The sequence below is a fragment of the Pipistrellus hanaki genome, assembly GCF_964339955.1.
Source record: "Pipistrellus hanaki genome assembly, chromosome: 18".
Taxonomy (NCBI): Eukaryota; Metazoa; Chordata; class Mammalia; order Chiroptera; family Vespertilionidae; genus Pipistrellus; species Pipistrellus hanaki.
In genome coordinates, this window is record NC_140520.1 from 13,747,946 (window position 1) to 13,770,412 (window position 22,467).

The following is a 22,467-nucleotide window of genomic DNA, read 5'->3' on the forward strand; positions in this document are numbered from 1 at the left end:
TTGAGCATGTGCCCTGACTGGGAATTGAACTGTGACCTTCTGGTTCATCGGTTGACGCTCAACCACTGAGCCATGCTAGCTGGGTTGATCTAGATTATCTTAAAGATCCTACCATCCCTCTCAAAAGTTTATTATATTTTACTAGAGGCCCGGTGCATGAAAATGTATGCGCTGGGGGTGGGAGTCCCTCAGCCCGGCCTGCCCTCTCTTTTTATCTTCCCACCATCTAGCACAGTGCCTAACACATAGTAACAGTTTGGGATTAGCACATGAATGAATTAATAATGCAAAGGAGAGAAGGGAGGGAGGAAGAAAAGATCAATTAATCAACCAACGAAATTCTAGAAAAGTTAAAGGACCCAAAGTGAAGTTCTTAGAATCAGCCAGTTGGTGGCATCACTTCTCTACATAACCACAAGGGGGTGTTGATAGAGCAAGGGAAAGGATTTAGATTAGAAATGAATAAAGGGATAGAAATAGAAAGAAAGAAGAAAGAAAGAAAGAAAGAAAGAAAGAAAGAAAGAAAGAAAGAAAGAAAGAAAGAAAGAAAAGAGAGAGAGAGAGAGAGAGAGAGAGAGAGAGAGAGAGAGAGAGAGAAATAAAGAAAGAGGAAGAAAGGGAGGGAGGAAGGAAGGGAAAGAAAGAAAGAAAAAGAAAGAAAGAAAGAAAAGGAAAATAATTTTTTAAAATATTTCTATTGATTTCGTACAGAAAGGAAGGGAGAGAGATAGAGAGCTAGAAACATTGATGAGAGAGAGTCATCGATCAGCTGCCTCTTGCACACCCCCGACTGGGGATGTGCCCACAACCAGGGTACATGCCCTCGATTGGAATCGAACCCGGGACCCTTCAGTCCGCAGGCCGACGACGCTCTATCCACTGAGCCAAACTGGTTTCGGCAAGAAAATAATTTTTAAAACCCCTTCTCTCCCTCCCAGCACTCCAAGGAAACCAAACATCCAACATTGTAATTAGTTGGCAGAGGGCAGGAAGGTGTTGAATATTTTGGAATCCTTTAAAAGCCTCACTCTTCTAGCTACCCACCTCCCACCTCTGTTTTCCCATCACAGCAAGCTGTGCAAAGGGTAGGGATATGGGCACAACATGGGAGGACCAGGGAAGCCTTTGTTCCGGTTGGGACTGAGATCACGGGGAGACAGGATGAGGTGTGGTGAGGGTGTGTCTCAGGGCCCATCTCTGGAATAGCACTGGGGGCTGGAGAAGCGTGGGGGATGCTGTGGACTTCCGGCTCCGCAGGCTAGAACAGGAAAGGGGCAGAGGCAGGGGAGGGAGGGCGGTCAGCAGGGAGGTTACCTCATCCTCAGCAGCAGGAACAGGCTGAGGGTTAGGTCCACTCAGGTCCTCCCGGGCTGTGCTCCCAGCAGGGAGGAGCCAGGAAGCTGTGCCTTCTCCTCTCCCTCCCTGCCCTTGGCCTCAAGGTCGCTTGCTGCTGCAGTGAGTTACACGGTGTTTTAGTTGGCGCTGTTCCCTGCGCTCGGTGGTAACTGCTCGGTACCCTGCTCCCTTGTGCCACAAACACCCCAAACTTTTCCTTTAAAGTAATCGTCGTTAGTGCAACTAGCAACGTACAGCGTGCTTTGTTTTTATATGTACTATCTCATTTCATCACGCCAATCTTCTGAAGCAGAGACTTTTATCTGAACATTTTAAGCAAGGAAACTGAGGCTCAGGGGAGTAAAGTAACTTACCAACATCACACAGCGAGTGCGTAGCAGACCTGGGACTCCAGAACCTCTGCGCTCCTCCCTCTCTCTCTCTCAGACCTGAGTCGACATGCATTCTGATTTCCTGCCATATGCCCCTCCAGGTACCTTCCCCCAGCCTCTAAGGAAGCACTTTCTGCAGAGAAGAGGGCCCCTGCACACTGGCAGGAAGAGGGTCTGCAGTTCGGTTCCTGCCATCCCTGAGGGGGGATATCTCTGGTTCTCTCCCTGGGGTGGAGGATCCGGTCTGATTTTCATGGTGGAGTAATTCCCCTTTCCTCTCTACAGCATAGAGCCCTTCATACACACACACACACTGTGCAGCCCTCTCTCATCCTGCCCCACCCACCACCAATCATGACCAACAGGGACGGTTGGGTTGTCCCACCCACATCGCCCCCTGGGGTCTGGAGCCTCCTGCTGAGAGGCCCTGCCAGCCTGGCACTAAGCTGGCTGCCTCCGCTGCCCAGCACTGTGGCCTCCGATGCCCTGAGATGCCCACACCCAATATCTCTGCCCCTCTGCCCGTTTTCTGGCTCAATGTCTCTGCCGGCGGTGTGCGATGCCTGTCGAATTCCTAGCCCCGAGGGCTGTGGTTGCCCTGGCCTTTGGGCTGTGGGGACCACTGGGTTTATGGGAAGCTTGGCCGTGCTGTGGGTGCTGGGTAACTGTGCTCGGCGAGCCCCTTGCCCACCGTCTGACACTTTGGTCTTCAACCTGGCTGGCGGACTGGGGCTGGCACTCACTCCCCTCTTCTGGGCAGCTGAGCGGACACTGGACTGCCCCTGCCCCTGCAAGAGGGTCCTGACGGCACTGCCTTCAACCTCTACGCCAGCGTCATCCTCGTCACGGACAATACTGGGTGGTGGCCGGGCTGCAGGACCAGGCACCCCTTTCCCCTCTTCTGGGCCCGCATGGCCGCCTTGGCAGTGTGGGTGGCAGCTGCCCTGTTGACAGTGCCACGGCAGTCTCTGGGGCAGAGGGGAGGTGTGGGGCGTGCGTCTATGCCTGTTCGCTTCTCCAGCAGGTACTGGCTGGGGCCTGCCGGCTGCAGAGGGTGGTGCTGGCCTTCCTGGTGCCCCTGGGCATCACCACCAGCTCCTGCGGGCCTCCCTGCAGTGGGCAGGATGGCCCGCTCCGGCTGCATCCTGGTGACCTCCTCCTTCCTCTGCCGGTTCCCCAACCACATGACCGCTCTCTGGAGCGCCCTGGTGAAGACTGACCTGGTACCCGGGACAGCACTCTACACCTCCATCCCGTCTCCCTGTCACCATCTGCCTGGCACACGGCAACAGCTGCCTCACCCCTGTGCTGGGCTGTCTCCTGCGGCGGGAGGCCCGGCAGGCCCCCTCAGGGAGCTCAGCACGGCTGTGGCCCAGACGGGGTGAAGCAGGTGGGTGAAGGAGGGAGGCAGGCGGTGCGCGGAGACCACCCCAGGAGAGTGGCCCCTCTACCTGCTCACCGACTCGGACAAAGGAACAGCTGGGTGAAGGTACAGACTCCGAACCCTCTTTCTGGGCTCTGCCAGGGGCAGGATCGGTGCATCCCAGGGAGGGCTGGCCTGTCTGCCAGGCCCAGATGCCCTCGGGGAAAGTCTTACCTTCCATCCATTCTGGGTGTGGCGGCATGCAGGGGGCCCAGGCCCAGGTCAGGGCTGGCGTGACAAAGCTTATGTCTCCACTTGGAGGCGGGGAAGAGGATCTAAAAATAAACCCTGGATCACCCAGAAATGATCCTGACTCTTTATCCCAATTCCACCTTCAGTCCCGTGTGGATAAAAGCACTATTTGTCCCACTCCTGCCTCCTGTGAGAATTCCCAGGGAACATCCCTAAGACTCTAGACTCACGGATCAGAAGCCAGTGCCTGTCTCTCCCCGCCTGTCCTTCCTGCTCTCCATCTCAAAGGGATGTACCCTTGTCCTTCTCTGGTGCCAGGACCAAAAATGCCCTCCTCCCCTGGCCATCCCCATCTTCCCACCCTCAGCGGTGCCCACAGAAACTCCACGTCCGCAAAAGCCTCAGCTGCAAAAGCTGCAGTGCCCATGTGGGGAGGTGGCACCTGTGGGATCCCGCTGGGTCCCTGGCACCAGCCCAGCCGTGTGTGTAAAACTCTGGTGTTGGCTGGGAGTCCGTGTGTGTGTGTCTCCTTAAATCAGGATTTAGAGGGAGAAGTGAAGATAACGACAAGTCAAGGATGTGGGGGAGGCGCAGTGAGGCGAGACACGCAGGATGGGGGTGGGGGGAGAGGCTGAGGGTGCGGCTGGAGGAGGGGAGAGCATGGACTGTGGGTGCTGTTTTTCCTCCCTCCCCCAGAGGCTTCCCTCAAAAGCCCCTGGATTCACATCCCAGCTCCGAGGGAACTGGTAAGCTCCTTTCTTCCTCTGGACCCGTTTTCTCTCCTGTAAAATGGGCTGCCACCTGATTGTTAGCTATTATTTTTTATATTTTTTTAAAGAGCTTATGACTTCTTAATTTTTTTAAAATATATTTTATTGATTTTTTTAACAGATAGAGAGCTAGAAACATCGATGAGAAACACATCGATCAGCTGCCTCCTGCTCACCCTCACTGGGGATGTGCCCGCAACCAAGGTACATGCCCTTGACCGGAATCGAACCTGGGACCTTTCAGTCCGCAGGCTGATGCTCCATCCACTGAGCCAAACCGGCTTTGGCTGTTAGCTATTCTTACACTCCGTGTAAGATGGAGGCAGAGAAGGAAAAGGAAACAATGAGCAGCAGCTGGCAGATGGGGCTGGAGGGCCACAGAGGTCTTACCTGGGAGGATTTTTACAGGCTCTGCAGTAAAATGAAAATTAAGAACTGAGTGAGGGGCTGGCTCCTCAAGGCCCTCTTGAAGGCATGTTCTTTGGGGCAGGGGGTTCCCCTTTGGTTCCAGAGCCACGGAGACCCAAGACCAGCAATGATAAAGGTCAGTCACAGGGACTTTCTGGGGGGCAGCCCGAGAAGGGAGGTTGCAGAAAGATGGGGCGGAACTCCCGCCCCCAGCTCTGGCATGTCTTGCAACCCTCTCTAGCCACTCAAGGTCCCACAACAGCCAGGAGCAGCACCTGTGTGGGGCACCCCAGGGCCCACAGGCACCCTGCACCAGCTCCATCCGGTTGCTGAGGCTGTAAACAACCACCCAATTCACCACGTATTAAGCAATATTGAATAACTCGCCTCCTGATGTTTAATTTCCTCTTTTTAATAATGTTTAAACCGGTTCCCAAACTCCAGGTCTGTTCCCAGCCAATTCAGGATGGGAAATCCTTACATACCTAAGTGCCCTTCTGCCACCCACCCCTCAGCTCCTCCACTGACCCCACCTCTGCTGGCTCTGGATACTGGCCTCTGCTTATGGGGCCCAGGGGCAAATATTGACAAAGTTTAAACAGGTCCAATCCACCCTTAGGAGGGGCGGGGAGGAAGAAGAGGTGGGCACGGCCATGGAGGCTGGCTGGGCGGCTCCTCTCGAATGGAAAGGCATCGTTTTGGCAAATAGCTGGGCCCTGCCTCCTTGTAGCACCAACACAGAGAGCTTTGGAACTGAGGGAGACAGTTAAAACGGAGTTTCCCAAAAATGGGGCAACAGGGCCTCTTGTTTCTAAGAACGAGGGGGTTTTGGCCAGGAGGTCACGGTTGGGGCAGCTGCCAGGAATAGAGCTTTGGGCTTCACACTCTGGGCCTGCCCAGCATCCTTCCTGGGTCGCTGTGAACACGTGGGAGGAGCCTGTTCCCTTCCCTGGTCTTTGGATACAACCTAACAGCCTCCTCCCACCCAGCCCTAGTCTTCCCCCTCCTCTCCACCTTTTCACAGCCTGGGGCCCAGCTGACACAGCGGAGGGCTGCTGAGCTCTGCGTCAGTTTGAAACCCGGAGCGCCGGTATTTTTAGGCAGAGTGGTGGAGGGGAAGCGGAGGCCTGCAGCTGGGCCCGCCGGCCTTTCTGCACCTGGACTTCCGCGTCCGGGAGATGACAGCCATTCCTGCTGCAGACTCCGAGATGGATGAGCAGGTACCTCGAGGATGAGAACCACGGAGCAGAGGGTACTGGCTGCTCCTCCAGGCCCGCCCCACCATGGGATTCCAATTCCTCTTTCTGGCCGGGGTCTTGAGGCCCCTCTTCTCACCTCACCCCATCGGTGCACGTCTCCTACGGACATCTGTGCGCCTACTGCAGCATTTCTACGACTCCAGACTCGCCTCCCCCCACAGCCCCCAGCAGGGTATTATCCGGAAACAGGAAGTAAAATTAATCAAAACGAGAACTGATGCTGAAACCAGTTTGGCTTGGTGGAGAGAGCATCGGCCTGCGGACTGGAGGGCAGGTTCGATTCTGGTCAGAGGAGAGTGCCTTGGTTGCGGGCGCATCCCCAGTGGGAGGTGTGCAGGAGGCAGCTGATCGATGTTTCTCTTTTATCTCTCTCTCCCGCTTCCTCTCTGTAAAAAAATATTTTTTCTTAAAGAGAACTGAAATGAACATGACCTCCCACTGCCTCTGAGAGCAAAGGAGAGCTCCTCTGAGGAGGACCACCTGGAAGCGGGTGCCCAGGGCTCTGACACCGTGAAGGGGACAGCGTGGTGACTGAGCCCGAAAGCAGGTGACACTGAAGAGAGGCTCAGGGGAACTGAGCCCAGAGGGAAGGGAGGGGCCGGAGGCCGATGCCCTTTGAGCACAGCATGCAAACGAGATGCAAACAAGGCTTCTAATATTGGAATCTCCAGTCCTAGTTTGTGAATATCAATGATAACAGAAAGAGGAGGTAGCCGTTCCTTTTGTTAGGGTCCCAGGGTCCCGTCTTCAGTGAGGCCGCCTTGCCCTTGGGGTGTGGGGGGGGAGGCCCCTTTCCCAGGGCTGTGGCCACTCCGTGGCTCTCCCCTCGGCAGCACCAGCAGCACCTCAGACGTTCAGAGACAGCACTGCGTGGAGTTCCAGGACTTTAATTTTCCTTTCTTTACCTTTCATCTTTTTTTTCCCTTTTTTTTTTTTTTTTTTTAACACAATCAAATTGGTAGAAAAATGGCTGGCGCTGGTGGGCGTTTGGGGGTCCATTGACCATCCCCCCCAATTGAGGCGGAGGTGTCAGGCCATGGTCGGTGAGCTGGGGGATAAGGTCAGGGTTCATAAAGATTTCCCAACTCACCCTAGAACTTTATTTCCAAGAGGCTGCTGAAGAGGCCAGACTAGTCCCCCCGTGACCATGGATGAGGGGTGACGTCACGGTTCCCCCCGCCCCTCAAGTTCTTCAGCGACGTGGAGATAGGAGGCTAACGTTCCTAATTGCCTACAATCTTCTCTTAAAAATATAAAACACGTGCAGTTGGCTTTGGTACCAAAAAAAAAAAAAAAAAAAGCAAACAACAAAAAGACATTCTGGTCCCTGTGCGTTTTTCCCCTCCCGCCCAACAGACCATTATGGCCACCTCAACCTCTGCTCCATCCGCTCCAGGAAGCCAGGTTGACTCCCTGGGGTCCCACGGAGGACGGAGAGGAGAGAGCACAGCAGTGAGAGGTTGAGGGGAGAGGGATATGGCCTGCCCATAGCCCTTCTGAGAGGGGCAGTCGGGTCCCGCAGCTGCAGCCCCTCCTCAAAGATGCTGCTGCTGGGAGGGCGGCAGGGCTGGTACCCGGCCGCTGCATGGTTGCTATGTCTGAATAAACCCCAGTAGTGTTCAAGGACAAGGCCCCTTGTTCCCTATGGCTTGGCTCCCATGTCCCTGGTCCTCTTAGTCCCCTTTCTCCCTCCATAACTAATAAACAATAAATAAATAAACTTTTCCTAAAGTAGAGGGAAGAAGGCATGAAAAGTTGGCATCTGTGGTGTACTTCCGGATGCCACCAGGGGGCACTGTGGCCTAATTTCCCCCCCAGCTTCCTCAACGGCCCCAGGTATCCAAGGATCCCAAGAGCTGGCAAGGACAATCAGCAGTTCAAGTGTTCCCTGGTCATTGGCAGGTTGGAGCCCCCAAGGTTTGCCCCCCTCAGTAACGTTCTTCAGGGGGCACAGGCAGGAGGGAGGGGCCCCCCTTAGCTCTCCGGAGCTACCGGCTCCTCATCGCGGCTCTCCGTCTCCTCGGGTATGTCCTGCATCCTGGTGAAATCTGCAGGGGTCAGGGCGAAGGCAGTGAGTGGACAGAGGCTCCCTGAGCACCCCGACCCTAACCCTACCCTAATGTCCCCCCCCCCCCCATCTGCGGGCTGAGGAGCTCTGAGGGCTGTGAGGGATGACCGAGGTCTGTGAATCCCTGGGGAGGGCAAAACCTCTGTCAACAAAGTAGGTAATGTGCTCACACCGTGGCAGGCAATACTTCATATACTGGTAAGTATATGAAGATACAACTTTATTAATGAAGTAACAAAATGTTTTGAGGTCGCTATATGAAGTTATAGTAGCTTTTGGTTATTTTGTGTTTCCTGAGCCGACTCTAAGAACTTGGAAGTCTGTGACTTTTTTTTTTTTTTTTAACTTAATAAAAAATCTCTTTCTAAAAATAAATAAATCGAACCCTAACCCTAGCCGGGTAGCTCAGTTGGTTGGAGCATCGTCCCAATATGCCAAGGTTGCTGGTTCAGTCCCCGGTCAGGGCACACACAAGAATCAACCGATGAATGCATAGATAAGTGGGTGTTTCCCTCTCTCTCCCCCCCCCTCCTTTCTCTAATATCTATGTATTTCTACTTGGAAAAAAGTTGGGAATCAAACGACTTACTAGAGAAGGAGTGGCCCCTACGTCCTTTGCTTCCTCGAGTTCCCCCACTCCTTCCCCATCAGACAAACAGGAAATCCTCGTGTCCTTCCCAAGAGCTACGGCAGACCTCAGTGGTTAGGGCGGGGCCTTCCTACGTGTTCCTGAGCTCCAGGACACAGCCTCCGCTCGCAAAGCACAGCCACGGGCCTGAGCCCGGGCCCCCCCCCCCCTCCACTCCCACTCCCCGCCTGCGCCAGGACCTCACCTCGAGGACTGTGGGGCGGAGACAGGCGGCTGCTCCCTTCCTCCTCACTGCCCGTGTCAGGGTCGCTGCTGTCCTGTAGCCGCTCCTCGGGGCTGCCCAGCTCCTGCCCCTCTCGGTCCTCAAAGGGTCGGTGGACAGAGCAAACAGACACAGGGAAATCCAGGCAGTCATGGCCTCGACTGGGCTGTGGGCCGCGCGCAAGGAGAGCAGCAGGTCAGGGACCGAGGAGCGTGAAGACTGCAGACCCTGCTCCGCTCTGGGCCCCAAGACTCAGTTTCCCCAGCAGATCCACCACTGACTGACTTCTTCCTGCACCCACCCCAAGGTCCAGCTCTCTAACTAGTCCTTCGTCTGCCGCCCAGTTTCATTGGGGCTCAAATCCCCAATTCCTGCCGAAACCGGTTTGGCTCAATGGATAGAGCATCTGCCTGCGGACTGAAAGGTCCCAGGTTCGATTCCGGTCAAGGGCATGTACATTGGTTGCAGGCACATCCCCGGTAGGGGGTGTGCATGAGGCAGCTGGTCGATGTTTCTCTCTCATCGATGTTTCTAGCTCTCTATCCCTCTCCCTTCCTTTCTGTAAAAAATCAATTATATATATATATAAAATTTTAAAAATCCCCAATTCCTTCCAGGTTCTCCCCCGGACCCCGGTGTCCACCTCCGGTCAGGTCACTACCCTGAGCTCCCTTACCTGCGGGGGGCTGAAGCTCAGGTACAGGGCGTCGCCTGCGGGCAGGCTCCGGCGCCGAGGGTCCAGAGGCCGGCGGGCCCAGGGGGCCTCCTGGGGAACGGGGTCGGCCTGGCCCAGGGCAGCCAGCTGCCTGCGCGCCTCCTCCGCCTCCCGCTCCAGCAGCGCCCGGGCCTGCTCGCTCTCGCGCAGCCGGGCCTCCAGGCTGCCGGCCTCGGCCGCCCGGTCCTCCCCGAGGCGCCGGCAGCGCCGCAGCTCCTCCTGCAGCAGCGAGTGCTGCCGCTGCAACAGCGCCAGCTCCGAGGCCTGCTTCTCCGGCGCCCCCGGGGCGGCCCCCGCGCGGCCCGCCTCCCCGTCCCGCGAGTTGGCTCGGGTCAGCTTCTCCCGCCGCTCCGGGCCCTCGGGGACGCGGGCTTCCATCAGCGTGTCCTGCTGGGCCACGGCCGCCTGGGTGCGATGGGGACGGGTGAGTTTATCAGAAACCCCCGCTGCTTCCAGCCCTCACCCTCACCATCCCTAGGAACCAGGTCGGGATTCCCGGAATGTTCCTCCTGCTGGGAGAAGGCTCAGAAAGGCCTAGTGGGCCCTGCCAGTACGGCGCAGCTGGATGAGCATTGTCCCATGCACCGAAGGGTCACCAGTTCGATTCCCAGCCAGGGCACATACTCCGTTTGCAGGTTTGATCCCCCGGTCAGGGTGCATGCAGGAGGCAACCAATTGATGTTTCTCTTTTTCTCTCTCCCTTTCCCATCCTCTCTCTCTAAAATCAATAAAAACGTATTTAACTTTAAAAAAAGATAGGCCTATTAGAATGCTCCGTCGCACCTGAATGGCAGTTCTGCGCTGGCTCCTCCCCTTCCCCGTCCCGCCCCAGCCCCACTCACCTGCAGGCCATGCAGAAGTCCGTACAGATTGACCAGTCGCTGCAGCGCTTCCTGAGGACAGAGGGGAGAGGGGGGACAGGGCTTGAGCTTCCGGATGGGAGAACTGCCGGGAAGTGACGTGTGGGTGTGGGGACAGTAAAACTCAGGATAACTTTGAGGTACGGACCCTCCCCCACACCCCTCCCCAAACTGGGCTTCCGTTTCTCAAGACGAAGACTATCCTCCCTTCAGTCTCCTACGGCATCCACTCCCCAGCTCACCTCCTGGGGAGATCTCAGCTGATTTCCATTTCGATCCTGCAGAAACGGGCAAAGAGAGGGGGTCAGCAGGCACCCCAGTCCCTGACGGCTCTGCGTTAAGGATCTGCAGGCCAGCTGTCCCTTTCCCATCCTCCAGCCGCGCCCCGACATCTCCCGAGGACCCACCTTCTGGCTGGAGTCCGAGTCGGCTCTGCAGAGCTCGATCGCGCCATTGAAGGTTCTGGCCTCACCATCTGCTGAGGAGGAAAGGATGGGCTGAGCTCACTTCCCCAGGACCCGGTACCACCCCATTCTCTTTCATCCCCCAGCCCCACCCCACCACCTTGGTCCCCGGCGGCACTCACTGGCCGTGATTCCAGGACTCATGTTCCCGCCGCTGTCCGCTTCGGGGGGCAGGCCTGGCTCCCGGGGCGCGAGCAGCTCCACGCCGGGCCCCACCAGCAGGTCTTTCAGGCCCTCCACTGAGGGAGAGGAGGAGAGGGGAGGGCAGAGGTCACACGGGGCCCTGTGAGGAACGGGGGGCGGTGCCCTCTGCCCAGCACGCTCGGACTCCGCAGACACCTAGGCCGGTGGTCGGCAAACTCATTCGTCCACAGAGCCAAATATCAACAGTGCGACGAGTGAAACTTCTTTTGAGAGCCGAAAACCGACTTCTGCACATGGGCCACGAAGTTTCACTCGCACTGGACGTGCACGCCTGCACTGGTATTGTGTGGAAGAGCCACTCTCAAGAGGCCAAAGAGCCGCATGTGGCTCGCGAGCCGCAGTTTGCCCACCACAGACCTAGGGGAATACCCTGCACACCCGCGCTCCCCCTCACACCACCGTGTATGAGGCCAAGTTCACGGAAGGAGCCAGGGCAGCGCAGGTGCCGGGAGGTGACAGGAATCCGTCTCTCCCCGCCTCTCCCAGCACCGGCCGCAGTGGGCACTCGGGGGGCCGACATCCCCTCTGTCTGCAGGCGTGCAGGTCTAGCTGTGTGCCCACAGCCCGTGACCGTGCGTGGACTCCTCCCCGGGCGTGCCCTCACCCTCACGGATGGCATCCTGCAGCAGCCGCTCGCCACGAGGGGACTCGAGGGACTCAGAGCGGAAGAGGCCCCTGGGCAGGGTGGGCAGGGGCACCCCACAGCCGCCGTTCTCTTCCACCTGGAAGTGGGTCATCTCGGCAAACAGCCCGACCTTCTCCTGCAGCAGCTCTACCAGCGCCCGGTCCTTCTGCTGCAGCTCCGCTGTGGACAAGGGGCAGGTGAGCACAGGGCGGCCGAGAGGGCAGCCTGATGGGTTATGGGCCAGACTTAATTTTGATTTTGGGCATGTATGAAAAAGAAAGAACTTCCCCCCTCAAAATGTTTGTATGTGTTCTTTCTTTTTTAAAAACAAAAGTGACAGCCCTGTCTGGGTAGTTCAGTTGGTTAGAGTGTAGTCCTGATACACCAAGGTTGTGGGTTCGATCCCTGGTCAGAGCACATATAAGAATCAATCAATGGCCCTAGCCGGTTTGGCTCAGTGGATAGAGTGCCGGACTGCTGACTAAAGGGTCCCAGGTTCGATTCCGGCCAAGGACATATGCTCTGGTTGTGGGCTCGATCCCTCCCAGTGGGGGAGGGGGGTGGGTGTGTGGAGGAGGCAGCCAATCAGTGATACTATCTCATCAATGATGCTTCTATCACTATCCCTTCCTCTGAAATCAATAAAAAAAATTTTTTAAAAAGAATCAATCAAAGCATGTACAAACAAGTTGATGTTTCTCTCTCTCTCGCTCTCTCTCCCCCTCTCTTTCAAATTAATAAAGTAAAAATGGTTTGTGGTAGAGATTGAAGGTTGCCCACCAGTTTTCACTCTCCCCACCTTCCTTTAGAGAATGTGCACAAGTTTCATCTGGGCGCATGCTACCCAGTTAGACTACATTTCCCAGCTGGACTTGCAGCTAGCCGTTGCCATGTGACTAAGTTCTGGCCCATGGACGCATCCTCCAGATCTGTCCTCAATAGAAACAGGACGTAATGCTGACCAGTGTGGCACGGACCCATGAACCAGGAGGTCATAGTTTGGTTCCCGGTCAGGGCACATGCCCAGTTTGCAGGCTCCATCCCCAGTAGGGGGCATGCAGGAGGCAGCCAGTCGATGATTCTCATCATTGATGTTTCCATCACTCTCTCCCTCTCTCTGTAATCAATGAAACCATAAAAAGAGAAAAGAAAAGAAAAAAGAAACAGATATATGCCCTGGCTAGTGTGGCTCAGCTGATTAAACATCATCCCATGCACCAAAAGCTTGCTGGTGTGATTCCCAGGCAGGGCACATGCCCAGGTTGCAGGTATGATCTCCAGCTGGGCTGTAAGCAGGAGGGAACCAATTCAAGTTTTTCTCTCAAATCAATAAATATTTTAAAAAATGGTTATAAACTCTCCTTGTTCCTTTACTCCTCCCTGCTGGCTGGGATACAGATCACGCCCCAACTAAAATAAGACCCTATAGTAAAAAGTAAGTTATGGTCTCAACCCTGGTCTTCCTAGTTCCCCTTCCCAGAAGCAGCCATGATAACTGATCTTTTTTTGAGACATGACACACACACACACACACACACACACTATCCCCATTTTTTTTTACACTAACGGTAGCATACGCTTTACATTGTCTTAAACCTTGCTCCTTTCCCTTAACAACAGGCGTTAGTTATGGGCCTACAGCAGCCCTCAGACAGCCATGAGAGGTGGATAATGATTTAACGCATTTTGTGGGCGGGACTTACTCTTGATTCGCCGCAGGTAAGCCTCATCCTCTGTCTCGATCAGGGGGAAGTCCTCACTGGATGGGCATCTGGAAAGGTGACAGGGCGGGTGGGGGTAAGGGAGGATGGCTACACTCTCCCTCCTTCGCAAGCACGTTCTGTGCTTCCGGGTACGATCCACCAGCCGCATGCCCTGGCCTCCTTCACTCCTGACCCTCCCCCTCTCTCAGCACCGATCACCTGCATTCAGTGGGTGTGTTTCCCTCCCCTAAGACCGAAGGCTTTAAATCTAATGTGTGACAACAGAGGCTGAAGATTTGCTGCTTTAACCCAGTTGGTATGGCTCAGTGGTTGAGCGTCGACCTATGAACCAGGAGGTCATGGTTTGATTCCCGGTCAGAGCACATGCCCGGGTTGCAGGTTTGATTCCCAGTGTGGGCTGTGCAGGAAGTGGCCGATCAATATTTCTCTCTCATCAACGTGTCTCTCTCTCCCTGCCCTCCCCCTCTAAAAAAACACGACAAAATATATCTATATATATATATATATATATATATATATATATATATATTTTTTTTTTTTTTTTAAAGATTTGCTGCTGTAGCACACCAAACAATTTCCTTCTTGTCTCTCTGGGTTGGAGTTTGTTTATGAGACTGCTCCTCTTATCTCCAGTATCACTGCTTTCATTATCTTCTTTTTCCTTCCTTTTTAGAAAACAGAGGTAAAACCCAATCCAATCCAAATAACGGCCCACTGCCTGCAGACCAAATGCTAAAGCAGCTGAAATTGGGGGGTCGGCCTGGCTGATACTCCACCACATCACAGCTCAAAGCATTCCTTCGAGAAACGCATCAGGCTGCGTTTGACAGGTGATTGGGGTTGTCGTCCTGTACGAGAACATAAGATGACCTTCCCTGCCTCTGCCTCCACCTCTGAACCCTGGGTTCCGATCCCAGGGAACGCTGTGGCCGGGGCCCCAGAGCTGCAGGTGCCACGAGGCCACACACACACACACACACACACGCACACACACTCACGCGCACGCGCACACTCACATGCCCACACTCTGCTGAATGACGCGGATCCAGGTGTTCCGATCTTCCCGGGATGCCGTGTGGACCTCATACATCTCCGGGGGGGTGTTCGAGCTGATCAGAAACATCCCTTTCTCCTGGTTGGCAATGTCCCGGACGATGAGCTTCTGCAGGGAGATCACCGCGGACTTGTCCTGCTGCCCGGGGAAAGGAAGGATTAAACCTGGCAATCCCGACCTTCGGGCACCTGGATGGGCTTCCGCTCTTCAGGAATAAACAAAGTGAGGAAGAGTCCACGGGCAGCACAGGCTCAGAGCCCTGGCTTTGGTGCCAGCCCGACAGGACCTAGAAGTACCTGTGACCCTGGACAATTTAATGAACTTCAAGCTTGACGTCCCTCATCGACAAAAAGGGAGCATTACTAAACCAAAGACCTGGAGTGCATATACGTGGACACAGACAATAAGGGGGGTGAAGGCCTGGGGTGGGGAGTGGGGGCGGGCTGGAGGAGGTCAATGGGGGGGAAAGGGAATATGTAACACCTTCAATCATAAAGATTTATATTAAAAGGGGGGGGTATTAATTGGCCTTCCTCCCAGGTGTAAAAGTGCCTGCACACAGTAACAACACCTGTTAGTTATTCCTATTCCTTCTTATTTTATTAATAGAGGCATGGTGCACGAAATTCGTGCATGGGGGGTGTCCCTCAGCCTGGCCTGCACTCTCGCAATCTGGGACCGCTGCTCCCTAATTGCTTGCCTGCCTGCCTGATTGCCCTTAACCACTCTGCCTGCTGCCTGATTCCCTTCACTGCTCGCCTGCCTGCCTGCCTGCTTGCCCCAACCACCTCTGCCTCAGTCCCTACACCTGGGACCCAGGTTTTCCTCCTCCAGCCAGCCGCAGGCCCTGGCTTTGTCATGAAGGACATCCGGAAGATGTCCAGTCTAATTAGCATATTACCCTTTTATTAGTATAGATAGTAACTAGAGGCCCAGTGCATGAATTCATGCACGAGTGGGGTCCAGCCAGCCGCTGGCCTGGGGGAGGGGACACGGGCAGCTGGCCAGCCTGCCTGTTGGTCGAACTCCTGGTTGAGGCGACAATTTACATATTACCCTTTTATTACATAGGATGGATACAACCATGGCTATTTCAGGGTTCTTTCAGACTCAGGTAGGAAAGCAAAAAGGACCCGAAACACTAGTCTGTGCGGGCTGAGAAAGGAGGTAGAGGGCTTACCAGCGTAGGAAAGATGTACTTCTGGTCCTTCTCTTGGAGAAACACTAGCACGTCTGTCATCAGCAGCATCAGCACATCTGGGGGGACCGAGGCAGGAGGCAGTCAGCAGGAGAAGGTCTCAGCAGTGGTTTCTTCTTCCCCAAGGATCAGGCTGGCCCCTCGGGTTACAGCTCCCGATCCCCCTCCTCCTGCCTCTCTTCCCTCCGGTTGCTCCCTCCACCCGTGCAGACCTCCTGCCTCCTTAGTCTTACAGCTCAGACTGCGAGATGGGAGAAATGTAGGTGCTATCTATCGGGCAAAACAGCTTCTTAGGCTAGAAGAGACCATCAGGGATTACCCAGCGTCTTTAAAGAAAAACCTCCATACCCAACGGATACAGGTTTTATTTTGTTTTGTTTTTAAAATATATTTTTATTGATTTCAGAGTGGAAGGAAAAGAGAGAGAGAGAATCAATCATCAATGATGAAAATCATTGATCAGCTGCCTCCTGCACAACTCACACTGGGGGGATCAAGCCCGCAATCCAAGCTGGGCATGTGCCCTGACCAGGAATCGAGCCGTGACCTCCTGTTTCATGGATTGATGCTCCACCCCTGAGCCACATTGGCCAGGCTATGCAGGTTTCTTAACCTGAAGTCCACAGACCCCTACAATGTCCCCTGCTTGGCTCCAGAGGCTCTGCAAACCGCCTGAAGTTGCACAAGCAGCTTTGCATACGAACAGAACGTGCTTTTTGGGTGAGAGGGTCTGGAGATAAAAAAGGATTCCCAGAGCAGGAGGGGGCCACCCTTTTCAACCTTCCAGCTCTCGGTCTAACACTTAATACCACCTGACCTTTGGAACGCTGGACCCAAATTCCCCGGCCCACACAGTCCCACTTCTCGTTTTGTGCGGGGTGGGCAGGGGGAATGCTGGGTTCCTCACCCATCTCTCTCACAGTGAGCAATGCCAGCTCCTTCCGCTCCAGCACCCCCGCCCCCTTCCCGCCTCTCCTCCGCCCCACCCCCCAGGCCCTCAGATCCTATGAGGTCCGGCGCTTTAGGACAGCAGCGGGAACAGAGGGCAAGTCCATAAAAGGCAGATGTCATGGTCTCGAAAGCACACACTTGCCCGGGCAGCGTGGCTCCGTGGTTGAGCATCGACCTATGAATCAGGAGGCCACGGTTCGATTCCTGGTCAGGGCACAGGCCTGAGTTTCAGGCTCCATCCCCAGAAGGGGGTGTGCAGGAGGAAGCCGATCAATGATTCTCTCTCATCATTGATGTTTCTCTCTCTGTGTGTCTCTCTCTCTCCCTTCCTCTATGAAATCAATAGAGATATATTAAAAAAGAATAAATAAATTTAAACAGAAAGAAAAAAAATGAGCCAAAACCGGTTTGGCTCAATGGATAGAGCGACGGCCTGCAGATTGAAAGGTCCCGGGTTCGATTCCTGTCAAAGGCATGTACCTTGGTTGCGGACACATCCCCAGTGGGGGGTGTGCAAGAGGCAGCTGGTCGATGATTCTCTCTCATCGATGTTTCTAGCTATCCCTCTCTCTTCCTCTCTGTAAAAAATCAATAAAATATATTTTTAAAAAAAGGAAAAAAAAAAAAGAAATGAGTAAACACTGATAAAGTCCCAGATTGGTCCATAAAGTTAACTCCAGAATGCAGACGTTCGCTGCCAGAGACCGTGCTTATCCTCCCAGCACGCCTCACGCTGCAGAGAGAGGTAAGGGCGGACGCTCCTCCCTCTCAGCCTGAGCCGGGCCTGCGGGCAACCCTGACCTTTGAAGCGGCCGGTGTTGGTGTTCTTCCAGAGCAGGCAGCCGTCGTGGATGAGCTTGCGCCGCAGAAGCTCCTCCCGGCCGAAGGGGCCCTTGCCGGGCACCGGCGTCTGGACCCGGGGGTCCATGCGGCTGTAGATCTCCTGCAGGCGGGCCCCCTTCTCCAGCTCGTGCACGTCCTGGTCCACGTTGGACAGCAGCTCCTTCACCATCCCCAGCGCTGTGGTCAGGTCCCTGTGCTCCTCCTCCATCCCTGGCCCGGGGCGGCACGAGGGGCGGCTCAGTGACTTCGCCCCGCCTTCGGAGGCTGCCCGGGGTCCACCTCTGACTCTCCCCCTCCCCTGGGTCACCCCGGGCCTTCTGTAACCCCAGACGGCCCCTCACCGTGGGAATGCTGCAGGATCCGGCTGATGAGCACCGGGTACTTCGTGATGCGCTGGGTCACCAGCAGGATGCACTCCTGCACCCCGTGCCGCTTCAGCACGGCCAGGCGGGTCACCTTCTGAAGGACAGAGGAGGACTCAGGGCGGGAGGGGGGGCGGGGAGGGCAGCACGGACAACGCTGGGCTCGGAGCCCGCGCTCCATGCTGGCACAGCTCGGCCATGGCCCCCCTGCTGGCTGAGGTGAGTGCAGCTGGGAAATGAGGTTCACTGGGAGCAGGGGAAAGCTCCCGCGGTGCGGCCGCCGGGGCTGGCCCTCAGGACCGGGAGCTCCCGCGCTCCACGCGGGTGCAGTGGACCTGCCCCGGGGGGGGGGGGGGGGGGGACGGGGGGCGGGTTTGGGCACCGGAGGCGCAGCGCGCGGGTCCCGGAGGAATGCTCACCCGGATGAACTGCTGGAAGCGCTTGTCCCGGGCGTACAGCTCCTTGTAGAGCTTTAAGGCCTTGGTGTGGCGGCTGCAGAACTCCGAGTAGGTCTTCCGCATCTGCTCGGCGCTGGGGCCGGAGAACTGGAGGTTGGGGGAGCAGGGCTGGATCAGCATATCCCCAACGCCACCCCTTAACCCCTGGCTACTCTCTGGCCGCCAGCCAGACAGGCCGTCTTCCTGCCCCTCCAGTTCTCCCTGGCTCTACCCCCCAGAGCCATGGTCGGCAAACTCATTCGTCCACAGAGCCAAATATCAACAGGACAACCACTGACATTTCTTTTGAGAGCCAAAATTTTTAAACTTAAACTTCTCCTAACGCCACTTCTTCAAAATAGACTCGCCCAGGCCGTGGTATTTTGTGAAAGAGCCACCCTCAAGGGGGCCAAAGAGCAGCCCGCAGGTGGCTTGAGAGCCGCAGTTTGCCAACCACAACTCTAGAGTTTGGAGGCAAGAAATGCCCTCTCTAGCCCTGGCCAGTATGGCCACCGGTTCGATTCCTGGTCAGGGCACATGCCCAGGTTGTGGGTTGGATCCCTGATTGGGGTGAGTATAGGAGGAAACCAATCCATGTTTCTCTCTCACATAGATGTTCCTCTCCTTCTCCTTTCCTCTCTCTCTAAAATCAAGAAAAACATATATGTATTTTTAAAAATACATTTTATTGATTTTTTTACAGAGAGGAAGAAAGAGGGATAGAAAGCTAGAAACATCGATGGGAGAGAAACATCAATCAGCTGCCTCCCGCCCAGCCCCCACTGGAGATGTGCCCGAAACCAATGTACATGTCCTTGACCGGAATCGAACCCGGGACCCTTCAGTCCGCAGGCCGATGCTCTATCCACTGAGCCAAACTGGTTTTGGCCGATCTCTCCTTTTTATCCCCACCCTCCCTTTGAGGTCCAACAGTCTGGCCCATGGCTCCGTACCTCTGGGTCTGTTCTTGCTCATCAGTCTCTCTCATACAGTATGTTTTTTACAAGCAATGACCCCTCCAGCCACCCGCCGCTCCTCACCTGGCTGATGAGCAGGTCCCCCAGGCGGGGGATGATGAAGTTGCGGGTGCTGCCCGGGCACAGGGCCTGCCGCCGGCGCTCCAGCAGCTGGCTGAGGAAGCGCGTGTGGATGTCGCTGAGCTCGTCCACGCAGGGGAACAGCCCCTGCACCGCGGCCGGCTCCAGCTGCAGCTCCTCCAGCATCCCCGCGCGGAAGAGGCGCGTCATGATCTTCAGCGTCCGCACGTGGTGCAGCTCCGTCCGGATGAGCTCTGTGTGGACAGCGGGGCGTCGGGCCTCCTCTACCTCGGCTCGGCCGCGGTCGGGGGGGGGGGGGGGGGGGGGGGGGAGGGGGGGGCCCCTCGGCGGGGAGCCTCGGAGTGCCCCGCGAGGTTTGCAAGGTCCCCTCCGGGTCAACGTTCTGCATTCTTAGGACCTTAGGTCATTTTCTAACCATTTTTTATCTTTACGATTGTCATCTCAAGTCGTAAGCTGCTGTAGGGCAAGGACCCCGAATGTGTCTACACGTCCAGGTTTCCCACAGCCCCTCGCACGAAACAGGCCCAGAGGAAAGACTAAGAATTGACCGGCAAAAAGGGATAGGGACAGAGCCTTGGGGACCAGCAGTCCCCAGCGGCCATCTGTGGGATGCCAGGCAGGGACTGGGAGACCAGGGGGGTAAGTGGGAAGACCTGAGAGGTGGGGATGGACGGGCAGAAGGACACCAGGAGACAGGACCCAGTGCAGGCAGAGAAGCCTCGGGTGGTCTGGGCTCACCATAGATGACATCCTGCTGCTTCATCACCTCCTTTTTATGCTGCTGCAGGAAGCTGCTGTCCACAGCCAGGCTCCAGGAATCGGCCGCAAAGTCCTTCTCGTCCATCTCGAAGTCACTCATCAGCTCATTGTAGATCACCTCTGCGCCTGGACACGAGCGGGGGCAGCCACTCAGAGCCCGTTCCCCACGTCCCGGGTCCTTCTCTACCCCCCTCCTGGCTCTGCCCTTCCGGGCCCGCCAGCCCCTCCTCCCCAGGCGCCCCGGCCCGCGCGGTCACCTTCGTCGATGAGGGACTCCACGGACAGCGTCCGGTTCCGCACGTTGAGGGAGTCCGTGGACTGGGAGAGGATCCGGCGCAGGCCCAGCGGAGACTCCTCGTTGAAGTGTCTGCGGGGGGCGCGGGGCGGCTGCATCACCCCTCCTCCGGCCGAGCGCCCTTCCCAGGGGTGGGACCGGAGCCGGGCCCCCCGAGGCCGTCGCCCGCGTCCTCCTTACCTGCCCCCCTAACTCTGAACCCGGGACGCCAAGGACCGCTCCGCCCGCCTGTCTCCACCGCCCCCACCTCTGCCCACCTGGCCCCTCCCGGAGCGGAGGCTCACCCAGCGATGTTGGTGGTGGACACGCTCTTGGCCAAGGACAAGGAGGAGCGGCCGCGGCGGGAGCCCAGCAGGGACTGCCGGAAGCTGTCGGAGGGGTAGATGGCGGAGCTCGGCCGCTCCCGCGTGGTGGCTGCGGAGGGACGCCGGGCGGCAGCCGTCAGCCGCAGCGCCTCCCCGGGACCCGGGCCTCCCGGCTGCTCCTCCTCCGCCAAAAGGCGGCCCCCCACCCCCACCCACCCTGCGCCCACTCCGGTCGAAGCGAGACGCTAACGGTGACGCTGCCTTGGTGGGTGCGATCCTGTCAACCTACAAAGAGCTTTTTTTTGTCTTGACCCTTCCCCTCAGCATGCCTCTGAGCGCCCTGGAGCTCAGAAAGGCCCTGGGCCTGGTCCGGGGTGACTCAGCGGGTGGGTGAGCAGGGACTCACCCCCGACCGAGCCCCGCGCGGCTCCCTGTCCCGCCAGAGCCGTCTGAGCGGACCCGTGGCAGCTGCCACCAGCCCCGAGTGCAGCGTCAACAACAACCGTAATAACAACACAGGGTGTGAGTGGGTGCGGAGGCCCAGCCGCCCCCAGTCCCCACCCCCAGGCCGGGACCCTTCTGTCCGGCCCCCAAGCCCGAGAGCCCGGACAGCTCGCTGTCTGCCTCCCGTTAAGGGGAGGAAGGGGCTGCGCCAGGGGACACATTGGAGGGGGCAGCAGAGCCCGGGGCCCGAAAGGCCCGGGGCCCGGGGGGCTCCTGAACCCCCTCACACTCACCCTTACTGCGGAGGGACACGGACTGCAAGGCAGAGTTGTTCTTCAGCAGCGCGGCCTTCTGTTGCTGTGAGACAGGACGGCGAGAGAGAGAGCGAGAGAGAGAGAGAGAGAGAGAGAGAGAGAGAGAGAAAGAGAGAGAGAGAGAGAGAGGGACACCCAGGACAGCTGTCACCCAGCAGCACCCCCAGGGCACAGGGCAGGCGCTGGGCAGCTGGCCCCCTCGGGAGAAAGCTGGCGGGACGGCTGGAGCAGCGGGGTGGCTGCGCCCGGGGCCGGGGAGCCAGGTCTGTAGCCACAGGCCGGCCGGCTCGGGCCTGAGGCCTGGGGCTGAGGCTGAGGCTGAGGGTCTGGGCCGCCCCACGGTGAGGAGAGGGGTTAACTGGGTAAAGGGGGGCGCAGGGGGTGGATGAAAAAGGGCACGAGGGCACCGCACACTCACTACCCTCTCCCCAGCCCCCGGCCCTCCCTGCGTCTCACCTTCTGCTTGACCTTGGTACAGTTGGCCAGGGTGTCTTTACAGCGGTTGTGGATAGTCACATTGCAGGCTGGGAGGGTGGGGTAAAGAGGGTGAAGGGAGGGCCCGGTGGTACAGGAGGGGGCACACCCGTGTGCAGACACCCATCTCCCCGTGGCCACACAGCCCTGGAGACCGCCCTCCCCTCCCAGACTTCTCAGCCATCACCGCGCCCCGGCCCCTCTCCTCCCGCGCCTCCTTCCTCCACGCAGGAAATTCATGTCGGGGTGCAGGTGTGGACCACAGCTAAGCAATCGGGGCGGCAGGCAATCCTGACTCAGAGGTGAGCTGAGGGGTGGAGCAGGGGGAGGAAGGGGGTGCTGGCTGCCACGGACGAGTTCGAGAAGCACAGAGGTGGTGCAGAGTGACAGAGGGGAGGGAGGACACCCACGGAAGCGGAGACGGCACAGGAGCCGCTGGGACGGGCACCAGGGGCCGAGGGGAGACGTGAACATTCCCTGAGCCTCCAGCCCTCGCCCCGGCTTTAGGTGGTCCCGGCAGCCCTCTGCGGTGGACTCCGCTACCCCTGCTTTCCGGATGAGGAACCTGGCTAACGAGGGCAGGTCACCTGCCAGAGGTCCCACAGCTGCAGGGAGAGCTGGGATCTCAGCTCAGGGGTGGCTGAGCCCCAAAGCCGTGCTCTTTCCCGGGCACCACACGCCTG

General features: G+C 57.2%; 2 protein-coding genes across 12 annotated transcripts in view; one reads left to right on the top strand and one right to left on the bottom strand.

The window, feature by feature from the left end:
* The first annotated feature begins 480 nt into the window (after nucleotides 1-480).
* RXFP4 (relaxin family peptide/INSL5 receptor 4) lies at nucleotides 481-7,093 on the top strand. Its single transcript, XM_084866943.1, is given in 11 exon segments — nucleotides 481-2,282; nucleotides 2,285-2,335; nucleotides 2,338-2,532; nucleotides 2,535-2,573; nucleotides 2,576-2,593; nucleotides 2,596-2,613; nucleotides 2,616-2,700; nucleotides 2,702-2,733; nucleotides 2,736-2,765; nucleotides 2,768-2,942; nucleotides 2,945-7,093. Coding segments are annotated over 11 exon segments (888 nt in total). The 5' UTR covers nucleotides 481-2,218; the 3' UTR covers nucleotides 3,126-7,093.
* ARHGEF2 (Rho/Rac guanine nucleotide exchange factor 2) overlaps nucleotides 7,000-22,467 on the bottom strand; it is a 37,404-nt gene continuing 21,936 nt past the window's right edge. For 7 of the 11 annotated variants that reach the window (XM_084866692.1, XM_084866697.1, XM_084866699.1 and 4 more), the window contains 20 exons: nucleotides 21,767-21,834; nucleotides 21,290-21,353; nucleotides 20,532-20,661; nucleotides 20,210-20,319; nucleotides 19,932-20,078; nucleotides 19,176-19,426; nucleotides 18,118-18,243; nucleotides 17,678-17,795; nucleotides 17,295-17,546; nucleotides 15,525-15,601; nucleotides 14,307-14,482; nucleotides 13,270-13,337; nucleotides 11,546-11,746; nucleotides 10,860-10,976; nucleotides 10,681-10,748; nucleotides 10,516-10,551; nucleotides 10,256-10,306; nucleotides 9,375-9,818; nucleotides 8,681-8,864; nucleotides 7,000-7,827 (listed from right to left, as the gene is read on the bottom strand). In XM_084866692.1, coding sequence (XP_084722818.1) covers nucleotides 7,754-7,827; nucleotides 8,681-8,864; nucleotides 9,375-9,818; nucleotides 10,256-10,306; nucleotides 10,516-10,551; nucleotides 10,681-10,748; nucleotides 10,860-10,976; nucleotides 11,546-11,746; nucleotides 13,270-13,337; nucleotides 14,307-14,482; nucleotides 15,525-15,601; nucleotides 17,295-17,546; nucleotides 17,678-17,795; nucleotides 18,118-18,243; nucleotides 19,176-19,426; nucleotides 19,932-20,078; nucleotides 20,210-20,319; nucleotides 20,532-20,661; nucleotides 21,290-21,353; nucleotides 21,767-21,834 — 2,762 coding nt within the window. In that variant the 3' untranslated portion in view covers nucleotides 7,000-7,753. The remainder of the gene's footprint in view (nucleotides 7,828-8,680; nucleotides 8,865-9,374; nucleotides 9,819-10,255; nucleotides 10,307-10,515; nucleotides 10,552-10,680; nucleotides 10,749-10,859; nucleotides 10,977-11,545; nucleotides 11,747-13,269; nucleotides 13,338-14,306; nucleotides 14,483-15,524; nucleotides 15,602-17,294; nucleotides 17,547-17,677; nucleotides 17,796-18,117; nucleotides 18,244-19,175; nucleotides 19,427-19,931; nucleotides 20,079-20,209; nucleotides 20,320-20,531; nucleotides 20,662-21,289; nucleotides 21,354-21,766; nucleotides 21,835-22,467) is intronic. The other 4 variants (XM_084866695.1, XM_084866698.1, XM_084866701.1 and 1 more) reach the window with 1 other exon arrangement.